The 21,663-nt window shown below is 40.4% G+C and overlaps 1 protein-coding gene across 8 annotated transcripts in view; it reads right to left on the bottom strand.

The window, feature by feature from the left end:
- ltbp1 (latent transforming growth factor beta binding protein 1) overlaps nt 1–21,663 on the bottom strand; it is a 136,581-nt gene that overhangs the window by 103,114 nt on the left and 11,804 nt on the right. For 7 of the 8 annotated variants that reach the window (XM_086258230.1, XM_086258234.1, XM_086258231.1 and 4 more), the window contains exon 3: nt 6,637–7,021. In XM_086258230.1, coding sequence (XP_086114356.1) covers nt 6,637–7,021 — 385 coding nt within the window. Of the gene's footprint in view, nt 1–6,636; nt 7,022–13,870; nt 13,933–21,663 lie in introns of all 8 variants that reach the window. The other variant, XM_086258238.1, reaches the window with a different exon arrangement.

Genomic DNA, 21,663 nt, shown 5'->3' with positions numbered 1-21,663 from the left:
CCCTACGAGACCTCCCATCTCCCACGCTACAGTCAGCAAACTGCTTGCTAAGTTTCAGGAAACTGGTTTAGTGTTGAATTTGCCAAAATGTGAACGGAAGAAAACTGTCACTAATGAAGAAACATCAGTGGCTGTCCTAGCTTCACTCAGCAAGAGCCCACAGCATAGCACTCGCCGCATGTCACTGGAGAGTGGCATTAGTCGAACATCCCTTCGGAGGATATTGGCTACTCACAAATGGCACCCTTACAAACTCCAGCTGCTGCAGCATCTCAACGAGGACGACCCAGATCAGCGCACAGAATTTGCAGAATGGGCAAAACAAAAAGGTCTCCCGATCTGACCCCCTTAGACTTTCATCTTTGGGGTCATCTGAAGGCAATTGTCTATGGTGTGAAGATACGAGATGTGCAGCATCTGAAACTACAGATACTGGATGCCTGTGCTGGCATTTCTCCTGCGGTGTTGCTATCAGTGTGTGAAGAGTGGGAGAAGAGGGTTGCATTGACAATCCAACACAATGGGCAGCACATTGAACACATTTTATAAGTGGTCAGAAACTTGTAAATAACTCATGAAAGAATAAAGTTACATTGAAACCAAGCACACCATTGTTTTTCTTGTGACATTACCAATAAGTTTGATGTGTCACATGGCCCTCTTCCTATTGAAAAAAAAAAAAAAAAGGTTGTATCCAAGATGGCCGACTTCTAAATGGCCACCATGGTCACCACCCATCTTGAGGAGTTTGCCCCCTCACATATACTAATGTGCCACAAACAGGACTTTAATATCACCAACCATTCCCATTTTATCACGGTGTATCCATATAAATGGCCCACCCTGTATAAAACAGCTCTACAGCTCCGAACCGTAATAAAGGGACCTCTGGCTAATACGTTGGTTCCCTGTCGGGCTTGTCGCCAAAAACTAGTTTTACTTTGTTGTCTATGTCAACTGTGCTTGCGAGAGACAGAGAGAGGCATTGAAAGGCTGCTCAAACAGAACTTATTGGTTCGGAGGAAAAAACGAACACAGTGTACAGTCGAGTCTTAGTAGCTTACTTACAACTGGGCTCGTCAGGCACTCTTTTTGGCTGCAGTGGTTATTATTATATTTACATGCTTCCATCTCCCGTTTCTGGTCGGTGACAGCTCGTACTTTTCCACTCTTTTTTCTCCCTCATTTGCGCTCACAGACACATAACGGGTATGGCAGTCCATTCTCCCTGCAGCACAGACTACACTGCCCATGAAGCTACATTCTTTAGGGCTATGCCTGTAACACTTTGCCTATTGCCTTCATATTAAATAATTTTTTGAATAATAATTTTTCAAAATATTTCTTCACGTCATTATGCGGAGGTAGAAGTGACATGGGCCGCGAGATTGAGACCCAGGCATTAGAGCCTCTTAATGCGTGTTGTTTGTTTCCACCGGCGTGGAATTACCAAAAATAGAGAGGGAACAGCCTAACATATGAAACAGGAAGAGACCGCTGTATAATCCATCTATTTCAACAAAGTAACTGTATTCTGAATACCACCTTTTTAAACGGTAACTTTAAGGGAATACAGTTACTAATATTTTGTATTTTAAATATGTAACGCCGGTACATGTATTCCATTACTCCCCAACACTGACAATACAGGGAAACTCAAAACACCGGTCAGACGACCCAGGACTGTGACAGTATCTGTATTTTTGTGTTCCTTGTATATTTGTTTTTTCTTACAGGTGCGGCAGTAGGCAATACATTGTGAATTTCTATTTGTACTCTATCCTTTTATTATATTTCACCCTATTCCCCCTCCTTTTTCCCCTGTCTGTCCTGTCTTTTACACTGTAATACTATAACACGTAATAAGCAAAAGAACACAAAACACAAAAGGATAAAGAAAAATATGTTCAGCACAACAATGCATTCAGATAATAATTCTGATTGCAAAAGCTGCCAGACAGGACAGGATTCTAAACAATGAAATCCTTCAATGTGCAAATCAAACAAACATGTAGGACTGCCTTTTTCATATTGCTTAAATCAGACACATTCAATCTCAGAGTGACACTGAAAAACTATTTCATGCATTTATAACTTTTAGGCTGGACTACTGTAATTCAAGATGCTCTAAAACTTCCTGAAAAGCATTCAGCTGATCAAGAATGCTGACAGGGACTAGAAGAAGGGACCATATTTCATATATTTCATCTTCACTGGCAAAGCTTGTGGTTAGGGCTGGATGAAGTGTCCCTGAGACCTTTTATTAGTTATGCTGCTGGAGGTTTTCCATGATACACTGAGCATTACCTCTTTTGTCTCTCCTACATCACTATTAGTAATTACTAAAGTGTCTCCAACAGTTTGTCTTTTTCTCTCTTTTCTTCCCCTTACTCCTAACCGGTCATGGCAGATGGCTTCCCCTCCCCTCTGACATCACACAGGCCACACACAGCCCACTTTAATGTTAACTCTCTTTTCTATCGCTATACATGAATATAACTGCACATTTAATCCCAGAGATATCTTAACATAAGAAAAAGAAAAGCAATTACAACAGCATGTTGTTTTTCTACACAATAGAAAATTCTAATTATAGGATTAAGAAGCTGATTAAATGCTCGCGATTTGCTCAAAATGGTCCTGAAGGGAACATACCGGAGAAAGGTCCAGCTCTTCATTATGATGCTACACAGAGTTAAACAATTCCAGATGCTCAACAGAAACTTTTTGTTGAGTTTTTTTGCCTGCAGCAAATATTACAGTTTGCTCAAACTGCTGTGATTAGATGTATTTGTATTGGATTGGATTTCATTTTGTTTTAGTTCTCAAAATTTCCATGTTTATTGCTGTACATTTCATAGACAGTCTTCAATGTGCAGCTGATCTAATGAAGCCCCGAAAGGCTTCAGTCATAAATTATCAGTATAAACAATGTTGTACGTGCAAACAAATTAAAAACCTCTATCAAATCCATCAGTGCTTCTTTATTCCAAAACCTTTAAAGGTGACATTTTCCATTTCGAGGACACAGGTCTGGTAGCAATTAAACGGATAGCTTTCCTCACAATCAAATGCTTTAAAATTCTTTTCTTTAAATCTCTATTGATCCTGCATATCATGCAAATACACACACACGGCAATATCCACCTTGAAGTGGTATAAACAATGTTTTGACCAGACAAGACTACTGCTGAAATAAATCTACTTCAACCACTCCTAAAGAGGATAGTAGGGCTGCCACGATTTGTCGACTAGTCACGATTACGTCGACTATCAAAATCGTCGACGACTGATTTAATAGTCGACGCGTCGTTTGAAGCTTTGTAAGATCACAAAAGACGCAGGAATAAGTGGCAGGATTTAAGAGTGTAATACCGGACTGAAACAGAAGATGGCAGCATTGCATGTACAAGGATGTCAGCTACCGTTAAACCCCGAAGAAGAAGAAGAAGCAGCTGTGTCCCAGAATTCATAGCGCGGCCCAGCGCAGTTTCCAACAATGGCGGCAGCTAGTTAGTTTTAATGTTACTCTTATTATTCTTTCTGGGTCACAAAATAAACGTTTAACATATTTTCAGGCGAGAATGTAGCTGTGTAAACCTCAAATATCTGCTCAGTTTATCAAGACACCACATATTTTCAAAAGCGCTCCGACGTTTTCGGAGACATCTGTTACCCACTAGCTCGATAGCGAGCCGGGGGCTAGGCTCACTAGCACCGTGAGAACACCGGACTCCCCGCAAATCGTTTTCAAACCCACCGCCGTCTTTCGCTACTCAGGTTAAATATATATATGAGTCACTTAGATAACTTAAAATGTTGTTGTTTGGCTTTTTTTTAGTATTTTATTTGTTCCTGAGTAAATCAGTTTGTCTGAGATTAAAGTTATAGTTTTTACACAGCTGAATAAACGTCAAGCAGACAGCTGATTATCAGAAGTGTGAGATGCTCCAGAATTTACTCCAGTGTCCTGTTATATTTTAGATAGCAAGGAGTTTATTAAACTTCACCGAAACAATCTGCAAATTTCATTAAAATTTAATAAACTATCATCTTTTCTTTATTTTTAGTTAGCACAGACCTTAAACACTTAAAGCTGTAAGCTAATGATAGTTATATAAGAGCAGATGCTGCTGGTGCAATAAGCTGTAGTTTTACGTCCAACGGATGATGATCTGATTAGTCGACTAATCGCAAAAATAATCGGTGACTAGTCGACTATCAAAATAATCGTTTGTGGCAGCCCTAGAGGATAGCAATCATCCCAAAATGGAACTCTGTTATGAATAACAGAATAAAAGACAGAATTTTTCTTTTATTCTGAATAAAAGTATAAAAGACAAATCTCATTGTTGATGCACACATACATGATTTTTTCACTAATATCAGCAAGATTAATGTATTTCAGTAGGTTCAATGTTTTGTGTCAATAGCATGTCTTCTGTCGAGACTCTTCAGAGAAGATGTATTGACCTGGCAACCAAGAAAAGGAAAAAAGCTTTGGAAAAAAATGGCAACTGCTGTACAAAACTCCACAAAAGGAAGAATGACTCTTCCTTTACAGGGAGTGCAGAATTATTAGGCAAATGAGTATTTTGTCCACATCATCCTCTTCATGCATGTTGTCTTACTCCAAGCTGTAGAGGCTCGAAAGCCTACTACCAATTAAGCATATTAGGTGATGTGCATCTCTGTAATGAGAAGGGGTGTGGTCTAATGACATCAACACCCTATATCAGGTGTGCATAATTATTAGGCAGCGTCCTTTCCTTTGGCAAAATGGGTCAAAAGAAGGACTTGACAGGCTCAGAAAAGTCAAAAATAGTCAGATATCTTGCAGAGGGATGCAGCAGTCTCAAAATTGCAAAGCGTCTGAAGCGTGATCATCGAACAATCAAGCGTTTCATTCAAAATACTCAACAGGGTCGCAAGAAGCGTGTGGAAAAACCAAGGCGCAAAATAACTGCCCATGAACTGAGAAAGGTCAAGCGTGCAGCTGCCAAGATGCCACTTGCCACCAGTTTGGCCATATTTCAGAGCTGCAACATCACTGGAGTGCCCAAAAGCACAAGGTGTGCAATACTCAGAGACATGGCCAAGGTAAGAAAGGCTGAAAGACGACCACCACTGAACAAGACACACAAGCTGAAACGTCAAGACTGGGCCAAGAAATGTCTCAAGACTGGTTTTTCTAAGGTTTTATGGACTGATGAAATGAGAGTGAGTCTTGATGGGCCAGATGGATGGGCCCGTGGCTGGATTGGTAAAGGGCAGAGAGCTCCAGTCCGACTCAGACGCCAGCAAGGTGGAGGTGGAGTACTGGTTTGGGCTGCTATCATCAAAGATGAGCTTGTGGGGCCTTTTCGGGTTGAGGATGGAGTCAAGCTCAACTCCCAGTCCTACTGCCAGTTTCTGGAAGACACCTTCTTCAAGCAGTGGTACAGGAAGAAGTCTGCATCCTTCAAGAAAAACATGATTTTCATGCAGGACAATGCTCCATCACACGTGTCCAAGTACTCCACAGCGTGGCTGGCAAGAAAGGGTATAAAAGAAGAAAAACTAATGACATGGCCTCCTTGTTCACCTGATCTGAACCCCATTGAGAACCTGTGGTCCATCATCAAATGTGAGATTTACAAGGAGGGAAAACAGTACACCTCTCTGAACAGTGTCTGGGAGGCTGTGGTTGCTGCTGCACGCAATGTTGATGGTGAACAGATCAAAACACTGACAGAATCCATGGATGGCAGGCTTTTGAGTGTCCTTGCAAAGAAAGGTGGCTATATTGGTCGCTGATTTGTTTTTGTTTTGTTTTTGAATGTCAGAAATGTATATTTGTGAATGTGGAGATGTTATATTGGTTTCACTGGTAAAAATAAATCATTGAAATGGGTATATATTTGTTTTTTGTTAAGTTGCCTAATAATTATGCACAGTAATAGTCACCTGCACACACAGATATCCCCCTAAAATAGCTAAAACTAAAAACAAACTAAAAACTACTTCCAAAAACATTCAGCTTTGATATTAATGAGTTTTTTGGGTTCATTGAGAACATGGTTGTTGTTCAATAATAACATTATTCCTCAAAAATACAACTTGCCTAATAATTCTGCACTCCCTGTATACCACCAACTGGTGGAGGTATAGCATCTACATAAGATAGGAGGAGAACATCCGTTTTTGGAAAACTTGTAACCTGTAAGTACAAACTGAGTATCATTTAATCATCGCCACCTACCTGACTGTTCTTGCTGAAACCTTGATGACCACAGAGTACATGTCTACTTTCTGAAGGATAACACCCCATGTAACAAAGCTCAGACTGATTTTATAATATAAATTTACTAAATGGCCTCCATAATCAGCAGAGCTCAATCCAACAGAAGATCTCTGGGATGTGATGAGAGAATTTCATCATGAAAATGCTGCCTACAAATCTGACACAAATGCATAAATGCATTTTTGGTTTTGTTATTTTTTTTTATGTGGTTTATGACTTCCAGAAGCTTGTCTATCACAGGAGCTATATGTGGGAAACAAATTAATGTTTATTACCAAAGCAAATTAGGGATGTGGCGGTGTGAAGACGTTTCATGGAAAAATGTATTGAAAGATTGAATCAAAGATACTTACTGCTGTTGGATGTGTTGCTGTATGTAATGTGGCCGCACAAACTGCGGGGCTGGCTTGACAGTTAGTTTCATCTGGCCCATGTTGTTAGATGGAGAGGGGCCAGAGCCATAACCATTAGGAGGCACTTGCTGAGGTATTGGCCGCTGGGGTACCACACTGTGTACATTGGTGTTGCCAGAAGTGTGTCCATTAGTATGACCAGTGGTGTGCCCGCTTGTGTGACCAGTGTTGTGCCCGTTGGTGGGTCCGTTCCCAGGCCGCGGTGGAAAGGAGTGTGTGGGTACAGTCTTCTGTTCGCATGCCTTCCCCTCTGAGCCAGGTTTGCAGACACAGTGCTGAGGCCTGAGGCACATTCCTCCATTATGGCACTGAGGGATGCAGTTGGCTAGGACACCACATGAAGTCCAGGGTACAGAGAAAGAGGAAAACAGAAAGACAGATTGAGAATAAGTGATGATAGAAAGATGTCACCCATACAAAAAAGGAACATCAAAGCATATGGATATAACAGACTTGGATTTTCTTCATTTTAAATGTACTTCTATTGTTCAGAGATTCTGTAAAGCATTTAAATGTCTCTGCTCAGTGTTAGTATAGACAGCGGTTACACATGGCAAACGGTTCAGTTAGAGCTGCCTTTTGTCTTAATTATATATTCTCAGAGTTTTTACAGCAATTTATGAATCCAGTTAGAAAAAATAATTCCAGAACCAATGTATTTATTATGCACGCAGCTGCTATAGGAGACCCAAAACATCACCCCTACAGCAGGACTGGTGAACAGGTCATTACATATCTATTCTGACAACGCATTGAGGGGCACAGTTTGACACAGCAGTCCAGGAGTGTACGCTGAAATGTTTTTGTTCCTCTCTTTTAGTCTCTTTATAATTAAGCAAATGTATCCTTGCTTGCTTGCTTGCAAATGTATCCCCCCAAATTATTTTTATTTGACCCATTATTTCTTTATTTAGCCTATGCTTTGCCTTAAGATGGACTCTCAGTTCATAAACTGTCTGAAACAAGTCATCTTATGACTCTTACCCTGTCATGAAGCATGGGCCTGAGAAACACAGGACAGTTAACTCAAAATGCACCTTTTAATAAAGTTGTGGAAACAGTCCAAGAAGTACAAAACCCACAAGGCAAAGGAACCCAGGCTTTACCGGGAACTCGTACGCGCAGATGCTGAGACAAACACTGAGGAGAAAACACCTCTATACACTCAGGCAGGTATGGGAAGTGGAAGGGAACACAGCTGGGTAACAAAACACGGGTGATAATAATAAGACAAAGAAAAAAAATGTGAGAAACAGCATTTGGCCTAAACTGTTGCTAACAGGGATTATTTTGACTACATAAATGTCCTGCACATATAATGTGCTTTTCAGTATCCCAAGTGAAATACACATCACATGCACATTTGGTTTGTATTAGCAATTTTCTGTGATACCAACGAATTTGACCCATGAACATGCTTAAAAAGTAATTTGAAACAAATTAATTTAAAAGTGGATTTTTTTTGTATTTCCTCTTTCTAACTGAGAAACCATTATTCCAAAAACAAGGTACTAGGGGTGCAACGATACTTGTATCGATATTGAACCGTTCGATACAGTGCTTTCGGTTCGGTACGCATATGTATCGAACAATACAAAATTTGTAATTTATTTTATCAACTTTCCTTCTGACGATGCTGTCTGTGTTGAGCGCTCAGTGAATCTGCGTTCGATTACTCCGCCTAGGCTGCACTGTCGAGCGCAGATCCACTGAGCGCTCAACACAGGCTGTATCCCAATTCAGGGTCTGCAGCCTTAAAGGCCGCATTTCAAGACCGATTACGTCACAGCGGCGCGCCGAAGGCTGTCCCAATTCAAAGGCTGCTCGAAATGCGGCCCTGAACTGCGTCCTTCATTTCCCTGAATTTTAAGGCTGTGGCAGTGTAGACTTCGTGGCCCAACATATCCCAGAATGCATAGCGCAGCGGTGCGTGTGGATAAATTTGCCGGAAAAAAAAAAACGGCGGATGAGGGGCGCCCGAAGAGTAAACTTTAAGTAAGTACTGAATATTATGTCACTTATTTATGTGCAAATGTTTAATAACGAAGAACATTAAAACATTACTGTTGGCCACATGTCGGCAAAGTTATGTGACATTAGTGACGTTTGTACTAACTTGGTTTTAAAGCCTTTACTTTAAAATATACGCCGTTCAATAGCTGAGCTTAATCCTACAGAGAATGATCAAAGCTCATGTAGAAAGAAACAAACAAATGAACAAAAGATTTTCTCCTTCATTTCTGTCAAACAAAGCTGTACGACACGTTTCCAGCTGTTAGTATCATGGTTGCTAGGCAACCTGGGCAGCGCAACGGAGGCTAGACAGTCCCATTTCACAAGCCTCGCACTTCCGGCCTTAGCGGTCTTTAAGTATGCGGCCCTTGAGGATCGTTGAGGCTGCGTACTTTAAGGCTGCAGAATCTGAATTGGGATACAGCCACAGACAGCATCGTCAGAAGGAAGAGCGAAGGGCAAGCTAGCGAGACAGAAGTTAAGCTCTCCTTGCAACATGGCAAATTGAACCTCCCCCACCCTCATTCAGATCTGGCGTTTGGAATTATTTTGGTTTTCATGTGAAGTATGACCCTGAAGGTAAGCGCGTCATGGACTAAAGTAAAACAGTATGTTGGATGTGCCACGCAATGCTCAATTACATTGGTGTGAACTAGTGTGTTAGCGCAGTTAGCTCGTTAACGTGTTGGCCGTCTAGCCCCACGCACAGGCGATCAGGGGTAGCTCGTTAACGGAGATTTGCCGTGTTGTGGCGTTAACGTCATTTCAACGAGATTAATGCTGACAGCACTAGTGGGAACACAACGAATATGACTGCTAATTTACGCCGACATCATCCTAGTGCAAAGACAAGTGGAAGCAGACAAAACAACAAGCATGCATGCTACAAACTTTACCCGAGTCATTTAGACAGCCATTAGCACATGATTCTTCTTATGGGGACCTGATATGTTTAATATTGTGGCGAGCTCAGACAAGGAGGAGACGGAGGTATCGTTTGGTCTTGCTTCCCGTGAGCTAGCCAGGGAGCACAGCCGTTTATTGACATCTGCAGAAGAACACTGCCGCTAGCTAACTGCTCAGCGCGGCAACCGCACAGCAACAACAACAACAACACACAGGGCGCCCTCTGACCCCGGAAGGACACACCGTCGCAGCGAGAGGGCGTCACCCGTCACTATGGCAACATAAACAAAACATAACTGTACAAACAGAACCCCGAACAGCCCTGGCCCGCTACAATATGCTGCTGAGAATATAGCCCAGAAGAAGCGGATAGTATAGCTTTTATTTTGGAAAGAGCCATTTCTCTGTAATAAACTCTCTTTTCCAAAGATGAGTGATTCCTCAATCAGATACAGGGCTCGCAAAATCGCCTGCCTGACGTCCCAGGGCTAGCGATTTTTTCAGTCGGGCTACCAAAATCTATCTCTGCCCTGCCCGTCGGGCTATTGTAGGAAGGAAAAATATATGTCAATGCTTTTGCATTCTTTCGGAAATGTAGCTGGGTAATTATGTCATTGGCGGTGAGCCACTGTCAATATGTGACATATTGAAATCGCGTTTGAATTTGCGCTTGTTTTTTGCTTTCACTTTGCAATCGTGCGAACTGTGTATAGAGAGCGACAGCACTGATTGGTGAGTGACGATCATTTGCGCACCAATTCCTCTGACATCGTCTTATTAATCGTTAGCTTACTATGCAAACATGACAAGTGAAATCTCCCGCAGCTTAAACATGTGAGAGGTTGATCGCGCAGAGAATCGCTGACCGTTATGTGTGCGTGTGTAAAAGCAGCAGGATATATATTTTAGTTCTGCTGAGCCAAATAAGACAGGTCAGGGTGAAGAAGTGACAGCCAAAGAAAAGCTTACCACAAAACAGAAAAGTTATGACAAATCAGACTATAAGGCAAAAAGAAAGTGCAGCGTTATGGTTTCATGAACAAAATAATTTCTGTGGCTGCAATATGACGAGCTATATAACCAGGGCTGCACATAAGTGGTCCGCAGGTGCGCATTCGCTGTCAAAAAAAAAAAAAAAAAAAAAAAACGCGCACAAGATATGAAGTTGCAACGCGTGTTTGCATACATAGGATTTTCTGGAGGAGGACAGACATTTGTTTAGAACTCTTAAAGATGTCGAAGAAGCTCCTTTAAGCAATTACTTTGGTGTTCCTCCACCTCCAAAGAAATGTCAGCAGGCTGAACCACAAAAGAAGCGTGTATTCTCGGAAAAGTGGTTGCAGGAGGTGAGCTGGCTTCAAACAAATGATGAACGCACAGAGATGTGGTGCAGAATGTGCCGTGAAAATCCCACTCTAGGACAAAAACACTGCTTTTTATATGGACGCAAACGCGCGCTGCAACTTCTTATCTGGTGCTCGTCTTTTATTTTGACAGCGAATGCGCACATGCGGACCACTTATGTGCACCCGTGTAAATAACATAATGTTCTGCCGGGTGTGTTGTTGGTTTTCCCTCGATTTCTGAGTCGACAAGCGCCTTTGTTACTGGGACCAGTCATATTAAGAAAGGCCCACATTAGAACGCATGAGAAATGCAAGAAATGCATTATTGCTCAGTCTGCAATATCTTTCCCAGAACAAACACCAATTGCAAATAACATACTAAAAATAAACCCGAAAAATCTGTTTAGAACAGCTACTATGTTGCAAAGAGTGAACTACCACTGGCACAATTTAGCAGTCTTTGCAAACTTCAAAAAGCAAATGGCCTCGATCTTGGTTCCACTTGCCTCTTACCCGTAACTTCAGTGGAAATTTCAAATTCAGGATCTGACACAGACTGATTCATGTCCTACACAGTTCTTACAAGTTCATAGACATTTCTGTTCAATTAGAACCAAGTATTTGAGTTGATGATTGTAATTTTTATACAATGTTGTAATTTGTTTTTCAACAATTTTTTGATTAATGTTTTGTTTCCTTTACAATATTATACTTTAATGTATAATATTGTAAAGGAAACAAAACATTAATCAAAAAATTGCTCCCTTTTTTATTCGGGCTACTTAAATTTATTTTGGGCTACCAAAAACGGAAGAGTCCCTGCCCGAAGGGCTACCAGGGATTTTGAAATTTTGAGAGCCCTGAGATTTTTATTTTTTTTTTAATTACTTTTGTTTCAGCAACATTAAATTTAAAAACTGTACTTTTGAGTTAAAATATATATTTATAATTTTAATAAATGACAAATTAAAAAGGCATGAACATTTTTTTTGTATCGAAAAAATATCGAACCGTGATACCAAAGTATCGAACCGAACCGTGAATTTTGTGTATCGTTGCACCCCTACAAGGTACATATCAAACTGGGAATTCTGTGTAAAGGCATGTATCCAAAACTACAAAATCAAAAGTACTTGAGCATACCACAGAACATGTGGGTACATCTGACCAGCTGTTAATGTGAAATTAATGTGAAATGTCACTTAACAACTGATATTTTCAGGAGACAGTTTAGAAATACTTTTCGTCTATATACTTGACCTAATTATGAAATTGTAAGTGTGTGTGTGTGTGTGTGTGTGTGTGTGTGTGTGTGTGTGTGTGTGTGTGTGTGTGTGTGTGTGTGTGTGCGCGCTTAAAGGTCTTTGTGTATGTTTATAAAGGAGACCAGCCAAAAGCATGTAATTAGACAAGGCACTATTCTTGCCGAGCAGATGATAGGGGCATCCATCTATCAACTACAAAGCCCGTCTCACAGGCAGCATAGCAGAAGTTTACATACTGTACTCAAACACACATGCACATACATGCATAGATATGTTTGGATAAACCATACAAAGGAAACTGACTGAAGATAAGCCACACATCTGGACCTCCATCTGACTATTCACTGCCCAACTTAAAAAGAAAACCTTAGTTCCACATTCTAACCCTAAACTAAATAACTTTAATTAAATTCTGTCTATAAAGTCAAAAATTCTACTGCTTCTGTGTGTTTGTGTGTTTGTGTGTGTGCGCGTGTGTGTGTGTGTGTGTGTGTGTGTGTGTGTGTCAGCAGCAGGAGAAATGACTCAGAAAGAGTCCCTCTTTTTCTCCCCATGGGCCCTGAGGGTGTGTCACCTCCTCACTAAGCTTGTTAGACTAATTGGCAGTTTTGAGGTTGGTGAAAATGATTAATGAAAGGAAACTAAATGATGGCTGAAAGACATCTCCTGCAACAAGGACAACATACACCCTGTGTGGTCATCCACGTGGCTCACGACAATGCTAATATACTGAGTGAGATCTGTACACATTTCCTCCTCACATGATGGATATGATGCAGTTTCACTGATGACATACAGTTTGAAGTCGCTTTTTTGGGAATACTTCGTTACACTTTCTACATTGTTCAGCCGTGCAACAGCAAGCACTCTTTTGCTTTCACCCTCACAAACCGTCTGAAAAGCTCCAATGCAAGTTAGTAATGCAAGTCCCCCCTTATGGTCACCCCTTGTGGAAGGATTTAAAATTGTCTTTCACAACACTGGACAGCCACACCCCAAACTTAATTAAATGCAAGACTTACTTTTAGCTGCAATGAACGAGACTGTTATTTTAAAATCAACAGATTGTTCTGTGATCAAGCTCTGATCATCTGTACATATACTGATTACTTCTACACTCTTATTTTAGCCCTAACACTAAAAAAGTTAAAGTTGAAAGATGTATCGTTTTAGGTTAAGCACAAACTTTAGCAGCACTGAAATGCACTAAATCCAGGATATCCACAATACATTTATACTCCAACAACCACAGCCCAAAGAAGTGTGGACTCCCTTTCACCATATAATATCAGTCGAGTTACACCCATCTTCTATAAAGTGATTACCTCACAGATTACATCATTGCTGTCCTTTCTCCCCTGAAGCTGAATTATGTTAGTATTTTGAAACAACCCCACAGTTAATTTTCCAGTTTGGGTGAAGCTTTTTGCTTTCTTTTCTGACTAGCATAAATAGTTTTCATTTCCCCCACCCCTCACTGGCCTGGAGCAAAGGCTGCCATCTGTTCTGCAAATAGTTTTCTCTCTCGCTCTTTCTCTGAGGTCAGCTACATGAGAGCAGCGGTCTGTGACAAGAGTGACGGAATAAGTGATGGTAATTTACTCGTTAGCTGGGGACAGGAAATAGTCATGCTGATGTCCTCACCCTTTTGATCAAACCACGCTGGGCCTGGTGTTCAGAGAGCCCCTTCATATCCTCGCCGGGGTCTGTAAGAGTAGAAATTATTCGTTGTGTGTGCTGCTGTTTTCATGTTGTATGGTTTCAAGGTGAGAGGCAGAAACTGTGAGGCATAATGACTTTCTTTGTGTCTCTGCCTTGATGCAGGAACTACAAATTCCCAAGTGAAAAAAAAAATGCTGAGATTTTATGGGTAAGTGCTAGAGCCTGTTTAACCTTGTATGTGGCTGGGACAGATGTTCACTGAATTCAGAAGCAGGTAGCAGTGGAAAGATATGACATCGATATATGAGATATTGAATTCCACATTATCTGAGTCACTGCTGGCCCTCAAATTCAGATTAGCTCAGATAAGAGTGTCTGCTGAGAATCTATTGGCCTCTCTAATCCCTATCTTTCTGTTGGCCAACAATAACACTAAAGAATCCCTGTTATATTAACAATCCGAATAAGTTAGCGTAATGCACTAAATGCACTTTGGTTTGATGTAACACTAACAGAAAGCAATTCTAACCTACAGCTGTTTAGTGGGTGTTGATAGCCATGTTACCATGTGAACAAAGCCAGCTAGGGATCTCTGGGTACAAATGGTGGTTGTACCCTAATCGCTCAACATTGTGCTATACAGAATCCTGTCAGTACGAAAACACACAACCTTTTCTAGGAATCCCCTGCAGGTGTCTGTCTTAGAAGATACACTTGAGAAAATAAGGATTCAGTGCAGTCAGATCAAAGTGCTACCACAATAAGTTTAAGTCTGTGTCATAAGACATTGGGCCATTATACAAACCTAAAAGTCAGGTGTGTATTGCAAATCAGCTATCTAGGCAGATCGCTCACACGAACTTAATGTGTAATGTGACATGTTCGAAAGACAGCCTTCAAAAATTTCCTGACATGATTCTTCTGAAAATGTTACAAATTCACACGTAAAAACAGCCTTGCTCATCAGGTCAGGTCAGTCATTTCTGGTAACAAAGGGTTTCGTTTTTGCTGAAACTGAAATCCTGCAGGTTCACAAACATAAATGGTTGTTTGGTCTGAAACAGGATAAACACAACGTGCTAGCTAATACTGTCAGATTAGCTACATCTTTGCTTACACATAGACTTGTCAAAAACACAAAGTAATTCTACATGCATGTTTCAAGAGCACCATATAATGAACATTCAACACAGAAGGAACAGTCACTTTACTTTTTCAAGCAGATGCAAGATCAATATGCTTCTTGGGAAAAGGCAAAGATATTCATAAAGCTAAGGAACAATTCATTAGCTCTTGGCTGACTTGTACTTGTAGGCTGCCCTCTGCTAGGTACAATTACCAATATATTAATATCAAAGTTTAGAAAATAGGGATCAGAGAATATGCCAAATGGCACATGAAATATTCCATAAGTTAAAACAGCACTCTTTCTGTTAAAAGCTAAAGTTATCCCATATGACAACCGAACCTTATCAGGGGACCAGTTCCTCCTACCCAGGATAGAGTTACCAGTGCCAACCCGTGGATCTTAAGGGAGAGCACCTGATTGCAAGGTCTTAGCCCAATGGAGGAGACATAAGCTTGCTCTCCTATAGGCCCATCACATGCACGGGGGGCCGGAAGAGGCTTTGGTTGCAAAGCATTTCAAGAGGCAGTCAAAGGTGGAGGTCCTGGTGGTGCATGAGGTCGAGAGACACTGATCAGATACAGTCAGGCTCACCTCAATGCACAGTTTGGAGTCTGGTGGAGAGAGGCTGGACTGTTCCAATCTGGAGTTGCAGGGGGCATGGGTGGGTATTTTTGTATACCCCAGTTCGCTGAGTGTATGTTTGGGTTTTTTCCAGTGGATGAAGCTGCTAGAGCAGTTAGCTGCTACTGCGATTGAAAGCAGAAATGGGAATAAAAAAATGACAAATTGAAAGCCCTTCCATCAGTGGGAAGAAGAAATCACCTGTGTGAAAAGACCTGAAAACACTCCTCATTTCCATGACTGTGGACTTGCCCACTGCAGTGGTGCTTGTGAGATACTCCTCAATAAATATAGGAAGAGTGAATAGAGGGTAATGGCTAAAATAGTTATTTATACATTTTAAATAAAAAAAACATTTTATCTTGATCTTTGTAAATATCTAATATGTCTTAATTGAAATAAAACACCACTTATTTTTTCTTACAGTGAAGCCACAAGCGTTCTGTTAATGCATACTGATTGGGCCATTAAGTATTTATGAGAGGGAACACAACAGTTAATACCAAGATGCTGCTGCTACAAATTCTCTACTGCTACTTGCTTCATGCCTGAAATCAAAATGCAGTAAAGTGATGCTGTGACATTCCTAATAAAGTATTGTGTTGCAATCAGTCAATTAGAATTTATACTGCAATCAAGACCTACAATTCTTCTTAACTGTTTTCTCAACCCTTTCCATTAAAATAAAAACACAATGACAAATGAGGAAAATGTTCACCCCAAGATTTTGTTTTAACAGGGCCCCATTTATTCTGGACATCCGGACATGTTGCACTCTGTCTTAATAGGCAATACAAACATGACAACAGATACATTTCATTTTAACCTGCTATCAGCATACTTTAACACAAAGTCAAGTACCCACTATTTACCCTCATGTCTGGCTGCTATCTTCCAGAAAGTAAACTAAGCAGTTCTAAAATTTTGCAAAGCTATTTTCTGAATGAGGTAATCGTAACATGTTTACTTCAAGCAGACTTGACAAAGCACTATTCTGCCCTGCAATTCAATAATCTGCAGACATTTGTTTTCATCCAGAGAGGAAGACTAATCGGAATGTCTCCTGATAATTCCGCCTGAATCAGATGATTCCTGTGTAGCAGAATCACATGTTGTCAGCCACGAATGCCAAAGAGACAAAGAGAAACACTGCTCTGCAGCAGTAACTAAATACCCAACATTCGTGTTTGTCCAATTTCTGTCACTTATTGGAAGCAAGGAAGAACACAAGGAACTGACTGATAATTATTGGGGTTACATGGTTGTTTGGTGGCTTCTTTAATGTATAGCATAATTTTTTTTTAAATTGAACTTTCTTGACTCTTACAGTTGCCTCAGTTGGATGGTGGAAGGATTTTCCACTAAAAAATAAAATTGAAGAACAAATTTCTTAGATTATCTGACTAATAAGTCATGGCATCTTCCCTTCCATTAATAACATCAACAGTGTCCCTAAAGAACAGAGTCTCTCAGTAAGAACAACAAAACAAGGAATCGTAGCTTCAGATATTATAATATATAATAATAATATTTTTAGTAGTAACATTGTTAGATAGCAAGCAAGCTAAGGTTAGCCAGCTTCCTGCCTACTAAGAAGGGACGGGGATCCAAACCTGAACGGTCTTTTTTATGGCTAGTATTAGCTAACACTAGTGTGCCTGCTAACACTGATAAATTCCAAGCACAGGAAATTACAATCTTGAGTAGATAACATCAGATAATATAACAAAACTCTTAGGGAAGATGTGACATGTCTGGGTTTCTAACACTACCATATGTCTGAGTGGGGTTTGTCAGACAAATTTGCCAGCAGATAGGAACTATGATAGTAATTTATGTTAGTATCAGTGTTGATTTTAACTGACAGTTAACCAAAACAAAGCTAACGTTACACTAGCTTTGTAAAGTAATACGCAATGGGGTTAGCTGTAGTTAACCACATAAACGTATCCAGCTTTGGTAGCTTTGTTGCATCCAAGTCTGTTTTGTTGAGTATACAGTGCACACTCAGGTGTACCTACAATGATCACCCTGTTTTTGTAAGACACCTGGCATACAGTAGTTATAGTTTTGCCAGATTAAAATGCACAGCAGTCTTCCATATGTCATCATTGATTTAACCAATGCTAACTTGCTCAAGGTAGGTGAGCAAACACAAACATCAAAAACAGAATGCTGACTTTCATTCAGCAAACAGCCAAAAGTGGTAATAGTAACACTTTTCTAAGCATTCACAGAGCTTCTTTGTCATGTCAACATGAAATAACTCCATTTACATGACATAAATAGTCCTGCTCAGAATATGAAAGGAGAGGAGAAGCATCCAAATGAAAATTAAGCCATAATTTAAAAGAAAGGTGCGTAATACCTTCATACATTACAGGCTGTATTCAGCCACAGAGTAGTAAGCAGATCCAGAGGCGACACTTTAAATGTCACACGTATTACTGTGTGGTTGCTTTGGGGGTGGGAGGGCATTTGCATAATGTTTTCGCCCTGTCTGCCATATGAATGAGAATGTGAAGCTACGATCTAAAGAGCGACCCTCCTCTCTGAACCCAACCCTACTGGCCACAAATAAACTGTGGCTGTTGCACAAGGCATGCACAGCTATAAAAAATATTGATTCAGCTGGTGCAAACTATTTAAACCATGTATTTAATAAATGGGAATTGTATTCCACAGTTGCTCCAAATCTAAAAGAAGGAAATGTATGCCTCACAGCCTATCTCAGTATAGAAACGGAGAAAAAATACAGCAAAACAAATCACTACTTACCAACTACAATATCCTGCACAGGCAGAAAAACATTAAAGTTTGCTTTGAGGTGGGTATTATCAATCCAAAGATAAACTATTGCTTTGTCAATTGCATCATAACTTCAGCATGTGATTATGAGACCTCCTATGAACAGATTACAGAGACTGCATACCAAACCACCAGAGGAATGTCCCCTATTGGTCATTGTGCTGTGGGTTTGCAGTGTTTCCTGTGCCTGTATAAACAAAAGCAGTCTCTCCACCCACATGCTGCAACTCTTCAAGTCCAAGCTGATATGAGCTGTTAAGCCCAACGCAGACACATCACTGGCAAGCAAACAAATCGTATCCTTTTGATGGGAATAAAAGCAGTAAAAAAAATTGAAAGACTGGTACTAAAGAGACGGTAACATCAACATCCCTCATCTTGGCCATACCCCTTTACCACCATGCAGTGCAGGGCAGCGAGTCGCCTGCTTCTTCTGGGTACAGTGCGAGTGGCTGTCTGGGCCTATTAATACAGTATTTTTGCAGTATTTCTTTTATACAAAACAGAAAAGCTGCCAGCTCAATGAGATACTAGGAGAAGAAGACCAAGAGGTCCTTAAAACCATCAAGGACTACAGATTTTATGGATATAAGATTGTTGTTGTTGTTTTTAATATCAACATCACAGCACACTGAACAAATAGAAATAATAACACTGTGACAGTTCCAAATGATTAGAATATATTTTCTAGTGCCTTTAAAAGGGATCCTGAACTGCTCCCATATCCCCTTCTATTCAGTCTCAGTGAGGTGGTAATCACAGAAGCTTTTTTTTCTGAAAAGACCTCAACAACCTGCCTGAGATAGGGACTCAAACATTCTGGGAAAAACAAATTTAAGTCTCTCGTAGCAATTACCTTTTTAATCTTATTTTTTCATCTTTATCCATCTCATAATCAAGTTAGGACTGCAATGAGTCCTCTTAGTTTTATTCAAGCTAAAGTCAACCTTCAAATTTTCCTTATAGTTACTTGAAATTTTAACTAATAAAAAAGCAATAACATGATTTTTAAAAACTCATCATTAATGTTTTGGCTATCACCAAAAATGATACTTTTTTCCCTCAAAGTAACTGTATCAAAAGAGGGGATCCATCCAACCATTCTCTTCTGCTTATCCTTTTCAGGGTCACGGGAGTGTGATGTGCTATTGTCAGAAGGTGTGCTGTGCCTCCCAGCACAGCCTCAAGAGCATCATAGAGCTGTTTTTAACCCATTACAAGGACTGTTATCTGCTCCTTTGTGCAAGAAGGAATGTCCTGTCCTTACAAATTGACTTCTAACAGGCAACTGGTGTGAATCCAATCAGAAACAGACTTCATGAGGATGTCCTGCAGCCCTCTTGTAGGCCCTGTGCTCCCTGCCCGGGACGGTAGAGCAAGACTGGCATTGGACATGAAACACCAGAGTTGGCAGGTCCACCACCCTGTGCTTTTTACAGATGAGAGCAGGCTCACCCTGAGCACATGTGTAAGATATGAAAAGGTGTGGAGAAAGTTATGCTGCCTGCAGCATCATTCAGCATGACTGGTTTTGGTGGTGGGTCAGTGATGCTCTGGGGAGGCATCTCCACTGAGAGCAACAAAGACCTCTACAGGCTAGTCAACGGCACCCTGACTGCCATTACATATTAAGATAAAATCCTGGGACCCAGGGTCAAACCTTACGCTAGTGCAGTAGGTCCTGGTTTCCTCCTGGTGTATGAAAATGCCTTGTCTCATGTGGCATGAGAATGCAGGCAGTTCCTGGAGGATTAAGGAAGTGATGCCATGGTCTGGTCCCATGCTCATCTTACGTAAATCCAACGGAAGATGTTTTGGGTGTCTTTGAATTCAGCCCTCTGTAGGTTGATCATTTTCATCAGACAATTTGTGTTTGGTATCCTTTCACTCCTTTCACATTACTTAGTCTGTATCAGTATAGATATCCAGCATGATTGCTTCCCCATTAAGATCTGATCTGTTTTTTATGTTTGTAACAGTGTTTGGGCACAAACAGCCCAAACACTGTGGATGGGTCTGGTTCAGTCATTTTTATTAGCAAAGGGGAAGCAGATGGATTTGGGTAGATCCACATCCACAATCAACAAAGGTTAGCATCAGTCTCTCTGGCACAGGCAACCAGGACGTGTTGCATCCAACTTGGGTTTGTTTTGTGTGGCAGCTGTGAAGTTAAATGCAGAAGTTTTCCAACAAGAGTCCACAAAACAATACAGACAATACAAAGTTCTCTTTACAGCAACTCTCTTCTACATTTACACCAGCATTTTGTCTCATTATAGTTAATCTCTCTGTGCTGTCAAGCGTCATTTGTACAGAACCCTCCACAATGTTTAGGACAAAGATGTAATTCTTGTGGCTTTGACTTTCAGCTTTAATTCAAGGGGTTTTAAAATATTTTTGCATGAACTGTTTAAGTATTACACCAATTTTTATAAACAATCGCCCATTTTCATTGGTTCAAAATTAACAGCACAACTGACTAAGGAGCAGTTTCATGACAAACAAAGCAGGAATAATATTAGTTGATTCAAAGTGTTGTATTTTATAGCTGTTTTATAGCTTTTTACTGTACTTTTTAATGCAATTTAAAATAAAAGACTCAAAGAGATGTTAGTGAGAGATGTCATCATGAGGCTGAAAAACCCAAATAGACCTATAAGAGAGAGTAAAAACTTTAGAAGTGGCCAAGTCAACAATCTAGTGCATTGTGGAAAAAATGAATAAATGCATTGATTAGCTCAGCAACACCAAAAGGCCTGAAAGAAGACACACAGAAGACAGAAGTGCATGACGAACAATTATTTCCCTGGTTATAAAAAAAAACAAAAAACTTTTAACCAAGTCAAGAAAGCTCATGAGGAGGCACGTGTACCGGAGTCTACGATCACGAGATGAGCAGAAATACAGAGGCTTACAACAAGGTGCAAACTACTGGTTACATCCAGAACTGAAAGGTCAGATTAGACTTCAACCGTAAAACATTTAAGAGCCGTCAGAGTTCTGTAAAAAAAAAAAAAAAAAAGAAAAAGAAAAGTAGAACAAAACCAGGCGACTAGTGTTCATCAATGGTGTCCGTGTGTTGTAGACTTGAGGCACTAGCTGCAAAGTCAATTTAACCCTTTCTCACATTGCGGTCACTACAGTGGACAGCTATTCAAAGGCAGTTTTCTTGTCTTTGTGTCAGTGTTGATGGTATACTTGCAGATAAACCACTACA

This window comes from Aulonocara sp. 'chitande type north' Nkhata Bay, linkage group LG13, assembly GCF_057382095.1.
Source record: "Aulonocara sp. 'chitande type north' Nkhata Bay isolate Kocher_YH1m ecotype deep benthic linkage group LG13, A_spYH_male_GT1.1, whole genome shotgun sequence".
Lineage (NCBI taxonomy): Eukaryota > Metazoa > Chordata > Actinopteri > Cichliformes > Cichlidae > Aulonocara > Aulonocara sp. 'chitande type north' Nkhata Bay.
This window is presented reverse-complemented; position numbering and strand designations above follow the sequence as displayed.